The 21,203-nt window shown below is 38.8% G+C and overlaps 1 protein-coding gene and 1 long non-coding RNA gene across 4 annotated transcripts; both read right to left on the bottom strand.

The window, feature by feature from the left end:
• Positions 1-6,271: 6,271 nt before the first annotated feature.
• LOC120739361 lies at positions 6,272-7,336 on the bottom strand. Its single transcript, XR_005697184.1, has 2 exons — positions 6,717-7,336; positions 6,272-6,311 (listed from the first exon to the last, which is right to left on the bottom strand). It is a non-coding gene; the product is annotated as an uncharacterized LOC120739361 (long non-coding RNA).
• Positions 7,337-7,367: 31 nt separating this feature from the next.
• si:cabz01007807.1 lies at positions 7,368-19,505 on the bottom strand. 3 transcript variants are annotated; one of them, XM_040041049.1, is made up of 30 exons: positions 19,332-19,505; positions 19,104-19,175; positions 18,398-18,463; positions 17,821-17,862; positions 17,326-17,382; positions 16,075-17,244; positions 15,807-15,926; positions 15,619-15,708; positions 15,416-15,478; positions 14,824-14,883; positions 14,679-14,714; positions 14,518-14,574; positions 14,373-14,423; positions 14,224-14,292; positions 13,812-13,877; positions 13,623-13,727; positions 13,432-13,491; positions 13,264-13,329; positions 13,097-13,150; positions 12,925-12,978; positions 11,672-11,734; positions 11,339-11,449; positions 11,150-11,248; positions 10,974-11,033; positions 10,821-10,889; positions 9,990-10,058; positions 9,828-9,867; positions 9,672-9,726; positions 8,689-9,034; positions 7,368-8,516 (listed from the first exon to the last, which is right to left on the bottom strand). In XM_040041049.1, exons 1-30 carry the CDS (start codon positions 19,347-19,349, stop codon positions 8,112-8,114), a joined length of 3,693 nt encoding a protein of 1,230 aa, XP_039896983.1. In that variant the 5' UTR covers positions 19,350-19,505; the 3' UTR covers positions 7,368-8,111. The 3 variants fall into 3 exon arrangements, with proteins under 3 accessions (XP_039896983.1, XP_039896982.1, XP_039896984.1); XM_040041048.1 differs by having other exon boundaries at positions 13,623-13,730; positions 19,332-19,504; XM_040041050.1 differs by having other exon boundaries at positions 13,623-13,730; positions 16,075-17,220; positions 19,332-19,501.
• Between the last annotated feature and the right edge of the window lie 1,698 nt (positions 19,506-21,203).

The following is a 21,203-nucleotide window of genomic DNA, read 5'->3' as shown; positions in this document are numbered from 1 at the left end:
TGATTTCTTAAAGAGAGTTATCGCTACAAGACAAATTTCTATCCTGGGACAGGATGTTGACATTTTGGAACAGTAATACTGCCCGGGTGTCGATTACAACTGGATGAACTGGAAGACCAACATAGTAAAATATATATAAAAACAGGATGTTGATCTTCAGCGCTATAATATGTTGTTTTAGAATTATTGTGTTGTCCGTGCCGAAATGTGAAAACATTGATACACTTCCTACACTTCCTCAGCTTTATACTATATACTCATTTATACTGTAATGAAAGTCAATAGTGACCTGTACATGTAAATGAAAGAGAGAGTAGAGGAGAACAAGTTATCAGTACATCATGGGGAGTCCATATACATATACTGACCAAAAACAACCACGTTCCTGAGAGTAATACCGTGGCCTAGGTAAGGTCATCTTCAGAAAGTATGTGGTTAGACACATTGTTTCTAAGGTCTATGGTAATTGTATTATTTTTGAATTTAGAAAACAACTGTTACAGGTCAACCTGGCATTACGCTTGTAGTTTAGCTAATCGATTTGTGTTGATTTGCTTTCAGTACCATCCAACCAAGCTCACAGAGATTGGAGTAGATTCCTCTTTTGTTTCCTGGATGATAGACGACTTGACAGAAAGGCCACTCTTTGTCAGATCCAGGAAATTCGTTACTGGGACATTATTGAGCAGCACGGGGACTCAACAGGGGACCGTCCTGGCCTCATTCTTTTTCACATTCTTTTTCTTGCCAAATCCAGAAATACTCAGATGACACTGCTATTGCAGTGGCTGTCTGAATCTGAATACAGGGGTCTTGTAAAAGCCTTCACAAATTGGAGTCACAAAAATTACCTCATAGTGAACACCTCTAAGACAAAGGAAATAAATAGATTTCTGACGATTCATGCCCCCCTCCAGCCTGTCAAAGTTTGTGGGGGTGGTCATAGAGGTGGTGACAATATATAAATATATAATTTTACACTTAGATAACAAACTAGACTGGTCCCTGAATACAGACAAACTTTACAAAAAGGTGCAACACTGCCTCTTTATTTCAGAATGCTAAGCTCTCTCTGCAGTAACACACGGAAAGTATTCTACCAGTCTGTGGTGGAAAGTCTGCTGTTCTTTGCTGCACTCTGCTGGGGAAGCATCCTTGTTTCCAACAAGCTAGTGGGAAAAACTGGCTCTGTAACTGGAACCACGATGGAAATGGTAGTGGAAAGATGGACACTAAAGACCTTATTTGCACTCACAGCATCAGGCTTTTCAATTCTCATACAAATATCAGATTAATTATGAATTACCCTCTAGGATCAATACATTTTTTTCTTATTCTTATTATTGTTCCTAAGCAGTTGTCTGGCAAACTGCTCCACAGTGGACCATCTTTGGTTATAAAAACTTTTACAGACTCCACTGTTAGATTATATGTGATATATGTTGACATGAACTGTTGTCCATGGAAACAGAAATTTTCCTTTTAACAGCATTCTGAAGTTACTAAAAGAATAGGTAAATTCTGAGGGCTTTTACTCTGAAATCCAAAATCAGATGGACTTGATGTTGACATGATACACTGTAAGGGCATGTATTGATGATATGGACTGCAATTAGTCAATGGAAACAGGAATTTTCCTTTTGATAGCGTCCTCCATTAATTATAAAACATATCTCAGATACAGGTTATTTCAAAGAGCTTTTACTTTTAAAATCAGGCTGACTTGAGATCGACGTTATACCAGCATGAGAATCATCTACCGATGATATGGACTGCAATTAGTCTGTGGAAACAGGAATTTTACTTTTAACAGCATCCTGAAGTTACTCAAAGAGTAGCTCATATACAGGCAAATTCAAATGGCTTTTACTTGAAATGTAAAATCAGATTGATTTGATATTAACATGGTACCAGTGTAAGGGTACTGTTAATATAGACTGCAATTAGTATGCAGAAACTGGAGTTTTCTTTTTAACTAAAGTTATTAAAAGAATACCTCAAAAAGTTCAATTCAGAGGACTTTGAAATCCCAAAGAAGACAGCTTTGATATTGACGAGGTACTACTAGAGTACCAGGGTGTGTCCTGTGGATCTAACGTTAGAGAGTGGATTGATTATTGTTATTATGGGCAGATGTATTTGTTAATGTTGAAGGTTAATCAATCGAATGTGGCTTTTATTTTGAAATCAGGTCTCGACGTCACTTACCATAATACTCAGTATACACACAAAACACACAACAAAGTGGGGACTCGCTCGTCTGTACTTGTCAAACTGGACGCTAGCTTGACCCCAGTAAATGGGCCTGTGTTTAACCTAACAACACAAGCGAGTTTTCAGACGTGTACACCGCAGAGTGGTGCGCTTCCTCTTCAGAATTAAGGGAGGGGCGACATGGCAGTCACACCGTGCTCTGATTTCAGCACAGTGTTGCTGCACATTGGCGAACAACAGCTACTTGGCGTCACTGCTCGACACCCTGACAGCTGTGAGAAGGCAGAACGTGACACACCATGCTTTCATTAATCCTACCAGTTTTTACCTGCGGCACCGTGTTACCTATAAGGGGCGTGGCTTTGCGTTTACCCATTCCCTGGGGCTTGTTTTGAATGTGTGCCCAGAAATGTGGAGCTGACTGAGCATTAAACATCCACAGAGGCAACACTAAACTGTTTGGCCTGGATATAAACACCCTTTGTGGGCCTTTCTTCATTTGTCATACCTATTTTTTAATTAACACATAATTCATCCCACAGGATTACACAACAATCTTCAGCCCTTATTTCTCAACATACTGTAGCCTACTCATGGTTAACTTTTTTTAACGTTTTGCCTGGAGCATCAAACTTGAGACTGTGCAGTTTTCTTCATTTCAATTGCCACAGGATTAAAAAGGATTAGATTAAAGTTTTTTTTTGTTTGTTTGTTTTTTTTAAAAAGGTAGTCTTAGTTTTCTAAGACTTTTTTTTAACATTCTCTGTTAAACAAGTATTAGCACCACATTAAGAAGAATATTGATAGTTTTGAGAATAAATTCAAAATTTTGAGATTAAAGTCCTAATTTTACTTGTAGAAAAAATCCTGTTTTGAATTTTATCTTCAGAATTTTACTTTGAGAGAAAAAAATCAAACTGAGTAGATTACATTTCTTGTTTCAAGATAAACTGCTAGGCCAGCGACGCATATTTTGTGACAATGGTACATCCTCTTCTAATGTGTAATCATCGATAACGTTTCATTTTGTACAAATGCATTTTTCCAAGTTTATGTTTATGGGATAAAAGGAAAATAATGTCCTTTGTTGTCACTTAAACTGATTCTGAAGTACAATTTTACTAACTCAGAGGTCATAGCAACTGTGGCAGTAGACTGTAACTGTAATGTCCACATTTTGACTTTTTTTTCTCAAAATGCTCAATAATTTGTTTTTCTTTATGTGCCTCTAATTCTCCTTTCTACTATCCTTCCCACCATCTTCAAATAGATGTGGGGGAAGTATCCGATATCTACAGTATCACTGCCAACACTGATGTTGGTACAGAATCAATGGTAGTGCGATTGTCTAATAACCGGTCGCGGCAGATGGCTGCTCCTACTTGAGCCTTGTTTTGCTGCAGGTTTCTTCCTGTTAAAAGTTTTTTTTTCTCCTTCCCACTGTCACCAAAAGTGCTTGCTCACAGGGGGACTGTCCTGATTTTTTCTGTGTTTTCTTACAATATAAAGAAGGTTTAGGCGACAGTGTTGTGATTTGGAGCTATATGAATTGAATAGAATAGCATGGAATTGAATTGAAAGTAATTTGTTTCTATCAATGTTTCTTTTTTTAATAAAAAAACAAAAAAAAAAACACAGCTCAAACATGCACTATGAAAACTGTCTGAACCTTTTTGTGTGGACGTCTCCTTTTTTATAGAACATTTAAACAAGAAAAGTTGACCCAAAGTGCATTAGAGATTTATTTTTATTTTTCAATTATTAAGCAGTGTCATTGTGGTACTTTAAAATGCTCTTTCATCAGCCTCTGACTGTTTGGATTCCTTGTTGCCTTGTACTTGTGACATGTGCAATGACAATAAAGTTGAATTCTATTCTATTCTATTCTAAAATACCTTACCTACCCAATGGCACACTGGTTTAGTGTGTCTAATGCCACTTGATGTCAGTGTTGCGAAGCTTTCAGCTGAAATACAAATGATTGCTTTTAGTTTCCAGTATATGAACTCACCTTTGTGTCACATCAGTTAGATAGGGACTTTCTGATATTTTACTCTCTGTGGTTGTTGTTTTTTTTTGTGTGTGTGTCCCGTTTGGATCTATAGCCATCAGAATTGTTGTCTTAAGGCCAAGAAAGATGCCAAGCGGATTTATTTTACCAAGTGGATCGTCATGGCCTTGCCATATTGGTCCATTTGATTGACCTTTATTATAATTATGAATTTATTTTATTTTCAGTTGCTACAAACGGGACAGACATGACTGGAGGATAGGACAGGGAGAAAGAATGAAAGAAAGAGAGGGAGAGAAAGAAAACCAAATGGGAGAAGAGACGGTGAGAAGGGGGGGAAGAAAGAAAAAAAAAAAAAAAGAACAAAACTCCTGGGTCACCTGTATGGAGAAAAAAAACAGAAGAGAAAGCAAACAACAAAGAGCAACATAATAAATAAAAAAAAACAGCACCATCACAATAAACTAGCTAGCAGTAGATATCAGTAGATACTAAATAATAAACGATATTGTGCAGCACGCAAGATAGACAGCGCACAATGTGCTTTGAGGCAGCAGCCAAGAAAGCTGTAGTCCGCGTCTGTGAATACCCGTGTGTACACCTGTGTGCATACCTGTGTGGATCAGCATGCTTGCATTCCAAAGGTTTCTCCATGTAACGATCTGCTAGGGAGTGTGGGGAGCCACAGCCCCGTCCTCCAGGGCATGAAGCAGGTATGGAGGAGATCAAAACTCCAGACATCCAGAGGCCCCCAGAACACAAGAGACCAAGGAAGACCAACAGAGGGGCAGCAGCGCCACTGTCCCAGTAAGAGCTGAGGAGAGTCCCAGATGAGGGCTCACTCAGCAGCCGCGGAGCAGAAGCTAGGGGGAGTTGCAGTGACGCGCCCGTGAGCTCCGCCGGCAGCCAGCTGTGCCTGAGTGACCTCACCTCCGAAGTGGCCCGAGCGAGCCCCAGGCTCCAGGCCCCGATAAGCAGCCGCCAAGGAGTGAGCCGGTGTGTACCCGGACGCCCACCCCCAGACACAAAGAACCACCAACGCACCGACACCTGAGGGAGTCCGCCACTGGCAGGGGAAGTGGTGGTAGGGGGAGATAGGCCTCCAAACCTTGGAGGGCCTGAGATGTCCCCAGAGAGGTGGCGTCTGATACCCAACCTGACATATAGACACAGACATACAGGCACACACAGACACAAACATCCATTCCCACCCTCATGCTCTCATATGCACTTACTCCACACTCAACCAACATGGAGACAGACATAAAGAGACGCTGTACACACAATCACACTCCCCAAGCGTACTCTACGAACCGGGTCTAGGTACCCTTGCCCCTGGAGGGGGGAACTGCACCCAGACCCAGGTGGTGTTACCCTTTTCCCTGCGGTGGGGAGAGGCAGACCGCCCCGACTCCGCAGCAGCAGGGAGGCCCCACACTCCAGACCGCAGTCGGACGGCCAACTCCTCCTCCTAGCCCCCCCGCTCCAGCAGGTCGCAGAGAACGGGGGTGAGAGAAGACTCCAAACCTCCCTCCACCCGCTCATTGTAGTGTTGATGCATGTGTGTTCTAAGGTGCAATTAAAACCCAGGAGGGCATGGAGCTACCTGCCAGAGAGCAGCAGGTAAGCGCATAGTCCCTCCTGTTGTTGTTTTTTTTTAAAGAAATTAAGAAATATCAAGAATCATGATTTTCACAGCTTAAAGTTGCCTTATTGTTAGCTGCTAATGGCTAAAACATTCTTAACCTGTAAGGTGTGCTCTTCTCACCTTTCTTTTAAATGATATTTCATAACAGCAGAATCTTTTAATGCTTTTTTGATTTTTCATTTTTTGGACAAAGACATGACTCAGTGTGTGCATTAGCAGTCACCTAGACAAGATGGAATAAACTAGCTGTCCTGTGAAGGAGTCTCTTAGGATATTGGATAGATTATACAAGGTGAAATTATTATTATTATTATTTTTTTTTTGGAATCACAGTTCTGTAACCCAAACTATTGATTCTAGCATTTTAATTATGACAGTAAATACTCACAGTTACAATGTTACAAACAAACTTTTTATTCTAGCTTCTCACTTATACACCTCTCTGGTTGATCTGATATCCTCGTGTTGGTGTTGTTCCCAGACCATCAAGAAAATGTTGTTCCAGGATCAACATTGCAAGTGACCAATCAGAATGTTGTGACATCATACTTTTGTGACTTCGGGAAAAACCAGCGTAAAACAAAAAACTGTACTTAAGCTGCGTGAAACCGCCTCTGTCCGCCGATCAACAGACCCTGACCCTAACCGTAACCCTTTAATAAACAGTAAGTAGAATTGATATTGTCCTTGCAACATTGGAATTTCATAAATGCACAAATGGCTTGGCGTGCAAAAGAATAACGTCACAACAATGTGATTGGTCACTTGCAATGTTGAACCTGGAACAACATTTTCTTGATGGTCTGGGAACAACACCAACACGAGGATATCAGATCATCCCACATGTCTACCCTACAAACCTATTTACTAACATAACAGCCTGTTCATTTCTTTGATTTTTTAATTTGTTTTGGTATTTTTTCTATTCATGACTTCATTTATAAAGCAATTAAAGCATATTTTCCATAGATTTACAACAACTTGCTTTTGACAGCCAAAACACAAAATGAAGAAACTAGCGTCAAACTGTGGGCCCAGTCTTTAATTTTACCATAATATATACTTACTGAGCTCTAATGCTAATTTCATGTTTATTTATGTTAGGTTTGCCAAGTCAAATTATAGAAGTAAATATTTACTTTAAAGACCTAGTTACATTACATAGAATTACATTTTATGATTATTTAGCTGTTGAACTAGTACACAAATAACAGTTTATTTGTGCGTAGTCTACAGTACAATACAATCACCCCTTTTCAGTTTATGCAACCAGAAGTGCAGGAATCTGCAAAACAGGACAAAGGTTCAGTGTTACAGGAGCATATTTCTTTATTTCACTGTCTTGACAAACACATCGTACTCAGGTTAAAACTAATGCAGGAAGATTCACAAACTAAAGCCTTCCTTGATTCATAGTTAGGTTCAATATAGCAGTTAATAGAGGCTCATTCAGATTACCCAAAAAAAAAAAAAAAAAAAAAAAAAAAAGGGGGGTTCTCATCAGAAGAGGAAAATGTTAAAGTAACAAAGTAAAATCTATAGTAATCTGTAATATATCTAGCAGCACAGAACATCTCAAATCCATGCCATGTAATATAATTCAACAACAAACAAAAAAAAAATACCAGTAAGAAGCTGCATTATAGTGACATCACCAGTATAAAAAAAAAATTCTAATAAAAAAAAAAAAAATCATAATGCGCATGCAAATGGGTTATTTCTCTTCATAAACTTTAGGCTTGTTTTTAGGAGAGCAGTACAATGATATATTAAAAATAAATTAACATATTCAATAAATTACAATTACCCAAACATTTCTTTGATTGTGAATATGAAGCACTGTCACATTTTCTCTATAAACATCTAAAATGAGTTCAGCTCTTCTAAAGTTTTTCTTACAGATAATTAAAAAAAAAAAAAAAAAAAAGTTGCGAGAGTAAAATTTACCAAACACAATACTACTAATACTTCCACTGCAAACATTTTAATAAGTGTGACAGGAATGTCAATCATGAAACTGCATTGTACTGTCTGCAGCCAAAGTGACCATTACAAGCGTCACATGTGTTGCATTCCTTGCAGCACAGTTGTAATTTACTCGAAGTACCTCGAATAGAATAAACCAATCTGAAACTTCATATTTAAAGGCAGGTGCAAAATGAATCAACAGTTCGATCAGTGAGCCAGGAGAGGGTGTTGGTAATCTTTTATAAATGAGTAGCAATGTGCTGGAGTTGCTCAAATACTTCCAGTGGCCTCCTGAAGCTCCTCTCTGAAGGTGTTAAGTTCCACTATTGTGTCATTGAGCACGGCTGCAACTTCTTTTAGTCTAGCTACCATCTCCTTCTTGCAGCTTTTCTTCAGCTCCCTGGAGTCCTTGGTGAAGAACTTATCCATGCCTTCAAAGAGTCCTTGCACTGAGGCCACCGCTCCGTCAGTCATTTCCGTCGCTCGCATCACGGGGGAGTCGACCAAGCTTATTATTTGGACGGCCCTGCGGATCTCCCAGTCCTCTGAGTAATGCTGGGTGCCAGACCTGAGAAACGGATGGCCTCGCAGTTTGTACAAGCCCTCATTGACAAAGTGGAGGATTTTGTTGATGTCCAGCAGGTGAGTCTCATACTCTTGCAGCACTATCTCAACCTAAAGAGAGTCAGAAAAGAAAAAGGCAGGTTCAAGCATGAGAGGAGACGTGATATTCAGTTTTAACTTTTACAAAAAAGTTGCATTAAATCCTCAAATGAAAAGTAAAAACACTGCTCTGAGAAGTTTCCAAGTAATCTACAGCACTGAGCTTTATAAAACTGCAGCTTACCTTCTTCTGGTCCTGCATGTTGTTAACATTGTCCGAGATGGCTGCAGAGGCCGAAGTTATTCCTCCAGCTGTCGCCACACCCACACCTATAGCTGTAATTACCAGAGAGACGCCAAAAGTGAAGGGTGCCAGAGCTAAACCAGCAATAGCTGTCACACCGCCCACAGCTGTGGTGGTGCCACCAGTGATGCCAGCAATCTTGGCTTTCTGGTGGAACTCGTCGATGTCGTCAGCAATGGCGTGGAGCTTGATGATGTCCTGCCAAAGGACCTCTGCTCGCTCTGTGAAGACCTTGTTGAATACACGCAGGCCTCGATGAACCTTGTCTGCCAATATGGTGAACGACCTGGGAAGTAATTGAGAGCCAAAGCAGAGAATTGGAAGCAGCGAGTTAAAATCGGATTCTTGATAAAATAACATCTGGGATCCCATCAGCTTGTCTGCTGACCTGGCCTGAAGAGGCCAATTTTCCTGGCTTCCAGTTTAGCCAGAATGTAAGTGAACCAATATCATAGATTTGACAGGCAATGCCATTTTTTCCAGGCATAATTTTGCACCACCAAAATGATTCACAACACATGGCATGTAATGTGACCTTAAAATCAAAATGACATCAATGGGATCAAAATGTCAGGGAACAGAGCAGAAGGCAGCCAACAGGGCAAAGAAGCACTTTTATAAGAAAGCTTCATTAAGAGAGTTCAGTCTATTATAAGGAATAAAGGTGGCCAATACCTGATAATTAACTTTCAATCACATTACAAACTAGTTCACCTTATCTACTGTATTTCCACACTTTTTTTTTTTTTTTAAATGTTCAAAAACAAAAAAAAACAACAAAGAAAAAAAAACCCAAAATAAGCACTGCACCCATTTGCCTAGAAAAAAAATATTTTAAAAAGGAGGGGTTAGTACTTATTTACTGAATGACAAATTACCACAACATTAACTTCTGGTATCAAGCTGCAAATTACTGCACATACTTTGACTCATCTTTCATGAATATCTCCTCATCGTCTGATGCCACCTCGTCCCATTCTGTAATGCAAAACAAGCAAGAGGTGTTATTTAAGCTTTGAAGATATGTCAAAGTGTTAGCTTCCTTTATTTGAATGTGAACAAGTCTGATTGTGACTCACGCTCCACTGTGTTCCACCACTCCATCAAACTATCAGTGTCCTGTGAAAATGAAGTGTGACAGTTTACTTGAAAGATCAGTAAACAAACCCGTTTAAAATAGTGTATCTGCAGTGTTTAAAAGAAAGAAAAAAAAAAAGAACAGAAAAAACCCAAAGACTGACCCCATCCTCATCTTCATTCTCATTATCTGCCAAAGCTTGCTCATCCATCTGAGCAGCCCGCCACTCTGCCTAAATTGGAAAGAAGGGGTGGACGTGACCAAAAACAAACCAGTGATTGAGTCAACAAGTCTCTGCAGCACACATTCATACATGACTTATCAAAACAAGCTGAGCCCTTGCACATATTAAGTTGTAGTTGGTGTGTCAGACTATGCAACTAAACCAGTCTGGCCGCATGTCAAAGGAATGTGGTTCAGAGAGAAACAGAACGAAGGCAGCAGTGGGGAACAAAACATTTCATTGTCAAAAAGCAGCCGACGACTGAGAAACGAAAGTTTGCCATGTATAAATAACGACAAAATGTCCTTAAGGAAAGGAAAGAAAATCACTCAGAACAGTTTGTTTGATCCTGTTTTAGGCTTTGGTTCTGTCACAGCAACACACTCTTCATTTACTAAATCAAGTTTAGAACAGAGTTATTAGTGTAAAATAGTAAAACTGGTAACAACGCTGTACCCAGCACTGATATGTGTTCCAAGTTTATCATGACAGCATTGTTAATTTAAAGATTATTTAAAGGTAAAATTCTCCATGAAGATGATTCGATGGAAAATGTTTTAACTGAGCCTGAAGTTGTTATCAAACTCAAAGCCAAGTCAAGAATGTGTATCACATTCCAGAATAACCTGAGAGGAAGTAAATGCTTCTTATTAGGACATCAATACTGGTGTGATTAGATAAGGATTATGGACAGACTATTCATTGCTGTATAAGTCAAAGTACTTTTGTAACATTCGTTTTTTTTTTTCATGTTAAAAGTCGTGAACTCACCCTAGCAGCCTCTGATAGGAAGTCACCAGCTCCTGGTGGATCTTCACTCTCTGCATGTGTGGCTTTGTTCTATGAAACAGACAGAGTAATGATTTGGTCTTGTACCTGAAGACCAGACAGCAATAAGAAAAACTCCTGCAAAGTTTAGCAAACCTTATGTTTCAGTTTTTTGGGGACTTTTTTGGGCAACTTTTGAAGTTTTGAGGCCTTTTTCTGTTGGCAGGGGAGGGAAAAAAAAAAAAAAAAAAAAAAAACACACAAGTATTTCAGTCATATATTACATGATGGCAAAAGAAAGCAGTAGAAGTAAATCAAAGTGAAATGAGTACCGGTTTGTAGAAGTCCACTTCATCCTGTTTATCTTCATCATACATCTCTCCGGGACTCGTGAAATCTTTGTCTGTCGTGTAGTCCTCAGCAAACACATTCTGCAGAAGCAGGAAGTAAATAAATGAAACCCAAAGCTCAATAAGTGTTAGCAATAGTGTGTTATGCTAATGGTTGTAAGATAAACATACACTTGATGCATGCTGGGGTGTGTGGTAGCTGAATCCGATTAGTTCACTCTGTCCATTGGCTGTCTTAGCTTTTCGTGGCACAGGAAGGGGAGGTTTAGGTTTTGCTTTTTTCTAGCAGGGAAAAAACAATTTTATTTGTCATGGTGACGGCACAAAGATGTATTTAACAGCACAAAGATGTATTTAACGGCACGAATAGATCAGAATCAATTTCCAAGTCACTCGGCAACAACAATAAAATTAAAAAAAAAAATACCTTGTTTCAAAGAATTTAATGATAATGTTACAAAACACAAATTTGAGAAATTTTAAATAAAAAAAAATCTAAAATACCGGTTTGCAGTCCTCCATTTCATTTAGCTCTTCACTTTCTAGCTCCTCTGCACACCAGCTGGTCTTTATCAGATTAAGAAAAGAAGAAACTTTATGAAAATCAGAAATCAAAAACTCATTACTCACCATCCTGAATCCAGATAGTATTACTCAGAGCAAACATATTATAATAAAATTCCTGAATATTCAATCTGTTATGAATTCACCCTTAAAGCTGTAACTAAATCCTGCTGAGGACAATCATTCACAAAGCATACAAAAAGCTACTAAAGGCGATACAGAAGCCGTATTTTTCCCCTTCAGAGGAAACCAATAACTTGAGTTTGCATAATCCAATAATCTTTTTAAACTTTCGAGGACACAATCATCTGTAAAGTATGAAATGAACGACGGCCAATCACAACAAAGCAAACTTGTCCTATTAAGATTTAAGGTGGGTTCATTGAGTCACAATTAACTCATGCATTCAATAACATTAGTACATGCTCATGGCGCAGTATTATTTGGTCTGTGATTTTAGTCCATTGTCAGGTGGTTGCTAGGCAACAACACATGTCATAGGAGGCATCGTCCTAATTTTGTGGCTATAAACAACATCTTAGCATTGTGAAATAATATCATACAATGCTATAAAGAGTACGGGTTAAGCCCGTTGGTAGGTAGGTGGTTGCTTGGCAACATGAAGACATAATGTGATAAGATAATTATCACATTATAGATCATTTTCAAGGAGCCAAAATGTGTGTCAAATTTTATTGCGCAACTCTTAATTGCAGGCAAACAGATTCTATGTATTATCGTAAGATAGAAGAAAATATTTCCCCTTTCATCGGTACAACTCCTGGTAAGCTTGCAATTTGAATTTCCCATCCATGTGATAATTTCATTTATCAGTTCTGATGTTAATGTCACGATATGACAATATTGGTGGGCAGAGTGATTACAAGGCTTCATTACATCAAATACCATTTCAAACTACAAGGTTTCTAAATAGCAATTAATATGGAATGTAATCAATAATAGTAATTCATTACAAAAACTAAACATATTATAAATAATGACAATTAGGTTAGTTAAGAATACATCTTTTTGATGTACCTATTTACTTATTTTCATTCGACTATAAAAAGTGCTTAAAAACAAAACCATGCTAACTCTGTTGCTTCGCCCTTTTTAAAGGGTGAGCAAACTGGTTATAAACAGGACACCGAGTTATAGAAGACAGGTTTATGCAAGCCAAATCTGACTGTTACCTTCTTATCAGGTGTGTAGCCATGTGCACCAAAAGCTCCGTCATGTGATTTCTCCTACATGGAAAAACAACAATTTCAAGAATGTGATATGCCTTCATACCACAAATACCACATTTGAGCAACTTCACATGCAACGTCCAAACTACAGGAGTCCTAGTTTACACACTCCTACCTTTGAGCCTTTATGAGGTGTATAACCATGAGCTCCCTTTGAATCATCATTTGTCTGAAGAGAAAATGATTTAAAACATTTTTTAAACTGTTTTTTGCAAATTACATGATTTTTACTTACAAAGCAGTAAAAGCTGAAATTTAAATAGTGCTCTGTGTGGGTAATACCTTAACTGGAGCAATGACGAATCCTCTGCGTGGCACAAACTTTACTTTCAATGACTTTTTGGTTTTCTGGAGAGAGAAAAGACCATATTTCTTAAAATGCACGGCAGTCTGCAGACTCTGTTATTTATCATAAGCATATCAAAAGCAAACAAATTTCAGAGCATCAACCTCTCCGTGAGTTTCCCCTTCTTCCCCCTCTTCACCACTACTTTGCTCCAAAGCTGCCCCCTGTAAAATGCACATTATCCATTGTTAATGCAAATATCAGGCCCCAATCACATGGCAGCAACTCAAAGCATTTACACAAAGATTGGGGGAAATTAATGTATCCATGCCAACTACACATTCACACAACCTACCTTTGATGCATAAGGTGAATGTCCATTCAAGTCCTTTTCCTCCAGCACAGGGGAATTGGCAGATGGTCTCCTAAACAGGTGACCAACCTTTGGCTTCACACTTTTCTTCTGGTAATAAAAACATATTGTTAATGAACAAAGTTATGAATTCTACTGAAATGTTAGAAGAGGGAGGAACATAATCTATACTTTGTAGTCCATCTCCTTGTTATCTTCAAACTCTCCTGCAGGCATTTGCAGCTCTGAAAACTGTTCCTAAAAATAAGAACGACACTTATATTAGTGTGCTCGCTAGGAATCTAATAATGACCAACTTTATGGTGAAGCGAAACGTTATGCCCAGGTTTTATTAATATTTATTACTTTAATAATAAAACTTTAAGGAAATTCTAAACTATTGGGAGTGTAGTGGTTTACAGATTTGCCTAGCATTTGAAAGGCACAGATCACCCGAGACACAGGAATGTTTCCCACTTGAACCATTTCTCAAAGCATTGATCATTTTATTTGTTCTTCCTAGAATAATGTTTTCCCATTTTTTTCCCCAGTTTTATCCTTTAATATTGCACAACCACAGAGAATTTGGACAATCTAGTGTTACCTTGGACGATTTACTCGTGAGGGGCAGCGTGTTGCTCTTCCCATTATTTATGACATTGGGAGATTTGCTCTAAAAAGTGAGAATCCTTGGCATTAAAATGACAAACAGTCACACAGAAAGAAGCAGGGAAACGGTTTTTGGTAGCGTACCTTTGACCCTCTCCTGGACAAGTGGGACATTCTGAATGCCTTGTTCTTTTTCTATAAGAAATACTGGAGGTGAAGCTACATGCAAGACATAGGATGTAAAACAGCCGGGAATGTGTAACAATGAATAAAATGAGATCGATGATACCTTGCTCTTGCTGTGACTCCCATCTTCACTACTTCCTCCATCAGAATCAGCCATTGCCTAAAGAAAATATTTGACTTTTAGCTACTTTTTGGTTTAAAATAACGATTAAAAAAAAATAAATAAATAAATAAAAGCTAGTCAAATAACGAACGGTGTCTGACCTTCAGCGACTCCCTTCGCAGTCTCAGTGTTCCTGACTAGGGGAAAAAATATCACGTTTAGTAGCTTGAATGTTTTTAGCATAATTTTGATTAGACATGAGTTCATGATGTTCTCCAAGGTCAATTTTAAGAAATGTGTTCTTACAGGTTTGAAGTTTGGGTTTAGCTGAGGACTGTCATCAGGCCAGTCTTCCACACACCTTTCCTGTTTTAAGATGTTAATAAAACAGATCTTTATATTGCCAGTTGCCCACCCTCTCGTAATAATTCATGTTACAATATGTGTTTGTGCAACAACAGCATAAGAGCTTATGTGACGCAGTGGTGGTGCCATTTAGTTTTAGTATGCATATCCACCCTAAACAGAGTACATTCCTGCACCCAGTGAGGTTTGGCTTCCATTTCAGATGGTCTCTCTTTACCATCAGGTCAATATACAGCATCAGTTCATCATTCGATAATAACATTTTCCAATAGACAAACTGCCTTGAATGTGATCGATTGGTAGTCATAAAGGTAAAATTTGACTTCACTGGTCTTGTATCTTTATATGGAAAGCATATTAAGCCAACTGACATTATCCAGTAGTAAAAGTGTCTTAATGTTCATTCCATCCAACATTTCCATAGGATCTCATAAACGGTGTCGCCTCGGTCTTTCTGTAGAAAGTCCTCATCTTTATCGCAATCTCTGGAAAATTTGTGATCAAAGTCTCATATTTGATTAATGAAACTTACCTGCCCAATAAACAGGATGTCTTCAAAGACAACATAGTTCTCAGACTCCACTGGTTTCATTTCCTGCACAATTATAATAAATAAATATTTATAAAAACAATATATCCTATTCAGAGCATCATAAAAAAAACTACTGTTTTAATCTCTTCTTATGCGCAAACCAATTAGCCACATAAATTTGAAATTTGAACCCCATGGCATACCGGAGTTTTTTGTTTACGGCGAGTAATCTGTTTTAGATTTTTGAAGGATGGTTTGGGAGAGACCTTCGGTACGCTTGGTTCAGGTTCACTCTAAACACAGCAGCGAGGAGACAAAGAAGGCAGTTAAAAGCAAAGTAAATCCAGCATATTTGTCAGCTCAACAAGAGGAAACTTAGTTTTTAGCCTACAGGGGATTCCAACTGTGGTGCCATTTCTGGTTTTAGTGGCTTTTCTGGCTGTGGTGGCCGTTCTGGCCTTCGATGTCGAGTTCGAGGAAGCGGCTTCGGCGGACGTTTAAAAGACTGCATCTGCGAAATTGATTATAAAAGAAGCTATCAGGCGCATGTCGTACAAATCAGAGTTAAACTTTGCTGCTGATATACAACCTACTGCACAAAGGGAACTTCATCACAGCACACTTGAATGTACAGATAATGAATGATGGTTGTTACATACGTTGCTCATTCTACTTGGAGATTGGCTGGGCGAGTCAGACAGATCCCCGGCCTGAACGATGGGGGTCGGCTGAAGAATGTCATGCTTGGTTCCCCGAGGAGTTGTCAAGGTAATCTCTTGTGGCTTTTGGAAAGGCTTTGGTGGAACTGGTGGCGGAGCTTTTGATTTTTTAAATACATGTGAAGATGATGCGTCTGGCACATCCAATTTCAATTCTGAAGGACTGTTAAGAGAAGAGTATGAGGAATCTGAGGCAATATTTTTGGAGGCCCTTCTCTGTGATGGAAGTCGCTGAAAAATGTTTGGGGTCCCACTAGAAACATCCTGGAAAGGGTCATATTTTGTAAAGGGAGTGGAACCAAATGGGTCACCCAAACTGGAGACATCTTGGAATAAATCCTTTGCGATCGGGCTTGCGAATGGATCAACTGAATTCGTCGATGAAGTGGAAAACGCACTCAAGTTTTCTTTAAAAGACAAGCCAACAAGTTCCTTCTCTTTAGTATCTTGTTTGTCTTTCTTTGTTGAATCTGCCTGAAATAAATCAGTTTCTTTGGTTGGGGCTGTGTAAAATGGCTGTGGTGACTGAAACGGATCATCCGCCTTCTCAGTGGCAGCATAAAATGGATTTGCCACAGTAGATTTTGGAGTCTGGAACAAATCATCCTCCTTATTTAAAGGAGATGTGAATGGGTCTACAAATGTACTGGCAGGTTTATCAAAAGGGTCCGCCTTCTTAGCCCATGCAGTTTCGAACAAATCTTCCTTTTTATCAGCCTGGAAAAGATCATCCTCTTCGCCTTTAAAGAGGTCAGAGCTTCTGGACGGAAAACTCTTAGAGAGGTTCTGCCCCTGAGCCGGATTTGCTTTAAATAAGTTTGGAGAGTTCAGGGTCACATCATGAAAACCATAAACAGTTGCATTATGACTTGGTGCTGATCTGTGGAAGAGGTCTTGGTCATTGTTGTCATTTTGGCTTTTGAACAGGTTGTTCTTGGGTTCAGGAAACATGCCTCCATTTTCCTCAGTCCTATTTTCAGAGGGAAGATCGCTCTGAAAGTCAGGTGGAGACACAAAAAGGGAATCACAGTCGACGCTCTCCGAAGTTTTCTTTCTTTTGTCCTCTGTTATGTCACCTTTGTTTTCCTGATAGTGGAGCACAAGATTATTCTTTAAAAAACAAAAAACTAAAACAAAAACGTGATGTTGTCATCTGGGTTTAAAAGCATGAAATCAGTGTAATATACATACCAAGTAATATGCATAGAAAGGGTTCATCCTGGAAGAACTCCCATTGACTCCATTCGTCTTTTAAAAGGAGAGAAAAGGAAGTGATTTTAGTCATGTCATGCAAAAACATCTCAGGGCTTAACAGGAAATGTTCCTCAAACAATTACACAGATTGTTTCATGGTGGCAGGGTAGTATTTATGCCAAGTTTAACTTTAGTTGCTTCAGTATTGCCCATAATTGATCTTTTCCTAATATTTCAATGGCCACACACCAGAATAGTGCCTCTCGCAAAGTCATTTGGAAAGCATCGCTAAGAAATGCTTCTTTTAATGACAGTCTAATATTAATCGCTACAACATGCTGACAAGGCACTTTATTAATAGAAAAGTCCAGTCAGACAAGATCTCTTGACAACAGCGTGATTAGACAAAGGGTGCAGCTTTAACCTGTGACACAGACAGAAGAGGAGGACTTCTAAAAACACAAAGATGAGTTTGAATTAACACAATCTCACCTGTGGTTCAACGTTGTCAGTCACATCTGACCACTCACCACCCTGTGGGCAAAAAGTCACTGACACTAAAAAGAGATTTCTAGAGTGAAGTGTTTACATAATGACATTATCAGGACGGATCATGTGTTTGTTGCCTGAAATGCTAATCAGTAAATACACTTTTCCAGGCATGTGACATGCACTTCCACACCTGTCCATTAAACACAAACTCATATTTTGGTGCCGTTTAAACAATAACTCACAAGTATGACAGAGGCACATCTGTGCTCATGCAGGGGAACCAATGCTTCTCAAAAATTTTACTTAACCTGCAGTTCTGTGTAAGTGAAAAACTGCTTTCTACCCTCTGTGTTTGTGGGTTTTTTTGCCATTCATTAGTCAGAATTTCAGGTTGTCACAAATTGTGACTTTCTCATTTAAACTTTGGAGAAAATAACAAAAAAACCCACCAAACTTTAGTTATTACGTCAAAATGTTTAGACAACCTGAAATTCTGACACCCCCCCTCGCTTCTTCCTCCAAAGAAAGTATGGATTGTAGATAGAAAGCAAGAGCGTGCATTTGTGCGTCTGCTCACCTTGTAACGATTATGGAAAGGACTCTGGGGAACTCTTTTCAGCATATTCTGCAGTTCTGCAATACTCTGTAAAGATAACATGCATGGATTATGGTCCGCTTTTCTTTGTTGTGAGCCAGCGAGTACAATACCAGTGATAGTTTAGTATCAATGGAATATTTTCAGGTTGCAGTTAAAATGATGACGATTATCTAAACAAAATAGCTACATGTAACTTTCTGAGACTTAAGGATGTATTCCTGCAGAAGGTTCTGCTTATACTTTTAATTCACAGTACATACAGTATGTAGAGGCTTAAAAGCAGCTTTACATTTAGACTAGACTGTTGCATGACATAAAGAAGTTACGCAACATCTACTTTAAAATGAAATCCGGTAAGCCTACTCCTCCTGTAGAATCTCGTGTTTAGAAATTAAATGAATCAATGTATGTTTGTGATTGAGAAGAGTCCAACAGCAGTGATCGCACAAAATTAGCTTTGCTGTGCAAAAGGCACGCATGACAGGAGGCATCTTGATATTCTGGGTATGTCAATCTAGTTCGTTTGCCTGAACAAAAACAGCACAACATGCCAGCAGCAGTACAGGGAAACTGGCGATAACACATGAAACCATGAAGAGAGAGTGCTTACCAGTCTGAGGACATAATGTGAAAACTGTAATATCTTTTGAGTGGTTCATTGAGTAGTGCACTTTTAAGTACTCACACGTCGTCTCTCTCCAGATGCAGCTTCTGATGTTGTCGCCTCTCCGTGTTCGTCCCCTCCCTCGATATTTTCCTACAATATTCAAACAAATCAAAGTAACTGATTACCAACAATGAAGCTGCAGTTTCTGACAATGGAAAGTTTTAAACCTCCTCAAAGCGTCAGCCTCCACATTCTAATTAGCTTGCATAAATATTCGCTATTTATTTGAAATTCTTTAATACTCACAGCCGCATCTTCCCTCATGATGAGCAAAACTGGTTAATTTTTTGATGTTGAAGGTGAACCGGTATGTGTTTCCCCACCTGTGTGAGTTATCCTTTACACAATCAACTTTCTGTTACATTTAAACGCAGCAGCTCCTCTGGACCTACTGGAGTGGCGTTTATAATTAGCTCTGAGTCTCACTCACCTGTGACAGGTCGGCCGGTCCGAGGATTTTCAAAATAAGAGGATTTTCTGCACATGCGATTCTTGTTTCGTCCGCTTGAAACCCAAATAACACCAAAATTAACGGCTTAAGAGTGCCTTCGACCTCTACACATTATATTTTAATGCTTTAATTTTGTCACGGCCATTTGAAAAGTCAAGAATGTAATAATAATAATAATAATAATAATAATAATAACGATAATAGCAAGTTGATAGCACCTGTTTAATTTCCCGTTGTTATTGTCCTTTGATCGCTCTTTCATGTCAAGGTTGAGCAACCACAGCTAAAAAATTATGCTTCTGAATTTGTTTAAATTAAGAGCCGTTTTTTCACAATTATTTTGAAGGTAAATTTCCGGTCTCTTACCTGTTCAGCCGGCTTGTCGTAGCTGCTTTTCTTCTTGATGTTTTTTTAGCTGCAGTGCGAACCGACCGGTTATCCTCTCCCAGCTTAACCAGGCGGACGTGACCGTGTATTGTTATTTATGACACCTACTTTGAAAACAACAAAACTCTCTAATGTGTAACAAATGGCATGAAAGCAGACGCAGACTGACTGAATAACAATTTATTGTTCAGATTTGGAAATGCATAACAGAAAATACATCATAGCTTCGTCTTCAGTTGAACTGTTATATAAGTAGTGAACCCATATGAACAAAAGCCATCCTCATGTCCAGAGCCCCTTGTTACTCCAGGGCTTTGGTCATGTCAAAGAATAGCAGTATGTGGACACTCAGGGAGATTATTAAGATTTGCCTCCTTTGCTGACTGAAGACACTGGATTCTTAGTTTAACAACGTCAGAAGTGTCAAATGGCAGAAGCTCTATAGAAGATCTGTATAATCTGATTGTGAGAAATGGTCTTATTTCTATGGGAAAACTGTAAAATACAGCATAACAAAGTGTATGTGCGACTGTAAAATGTGCTGACACCTGCTTGCCTCTGCAAAACCTTCAAACAGGAAGTTCAACTGAAATGACTCATTAGACCAAGCTCGCAGACAACTCAAAAGCTCGTCAGCTTTTCAATCTTCTCCCACGCCCACTCTAAATACAGTCTAGAAACTAACAGCTTCACCGACACACATGCATGTCAACACACAGCATATTCAAATGTAACTCTTTATTTTCTAATACATAATCTTTATAGGATCTTTTAAGTTTTGTGTGCTCTTTCTCACACAAATGTCACTCTTCCTCCATCCCAAAGACAATGCTGTGTAGTGTTGTCCAGCACATTCATTAAAAGACACAACATGAGCAGTGATGGTTCTGGTTGGCTCGTGCTACTGTCCTTTTTTGTTTGTATGCCTGTATCATTTATTCAGTTCATTGTAAACAAACAGTAAAATGCCACCAGAAGTTTCTCTATACATGAGTAAACTTCCTAAAATAATACAGAGACTTTATAAATGGATTTCTTTCAAAAATCTAGCTAAACAACACAATTATTCATAATAATTAACACGTGGCTTATAATGTTTAATCAAAAGCTACAAAGAAATGCTTGTATCAGTTAACCATAGGATCAACTATTTTTGGCCCAATACCAATAAATTAAATACTTGTAAAGAAATGAAAGGAAAACCATTGACACACATCATGCAATTCTTTCCGCAGACAAACAAAGAAACTTGGCAAAACATGGCATGACTTTATCCAAGC

The sequence above is a fragment of the Simochromis diagramma genome, unplaced genomic scaffold (assembly GCF_900408965.1).
Source record: "Simochromis diagramma unplaced genomic scaffold, fSimDia1.1 OVJJ01000370.1, whole genome shotgun sequence".
Taxonomy (NCBI): Eukaryota; Metazoa; Chordata; class Actinopteri; order Cichliformes; family Cichlidae; genus Simochromis; species Simochromis diagramma.
Note: the sequence above shows the minus strand (reverse complement) of the source record. Positions and strands in the feature narration are given on the sequence as shown.

What these genes read in the sequence shown, in the direction of transcription:
- si:cabz01007807.1 (XM_040041048.1), bottom strand. An exon ending in ACATCCTGTTTATTGGGCAG is followed by an intron (nt 14,884 to 15,415) that starts GTAAGTTTCATT and finishes ATCTTAAAACAG; the next exon opens with GAAAGGTGTGTGGAAGACTG. An exon ending in CACCTCATAAAGGCTCAAAG is followed by an intron (nt 12,979 to 13,096) that starts GTAGGAGTGTGT and finishes TTTTCCATGTAG; the next exon opens with GAGAAATCACATGACGGAGC.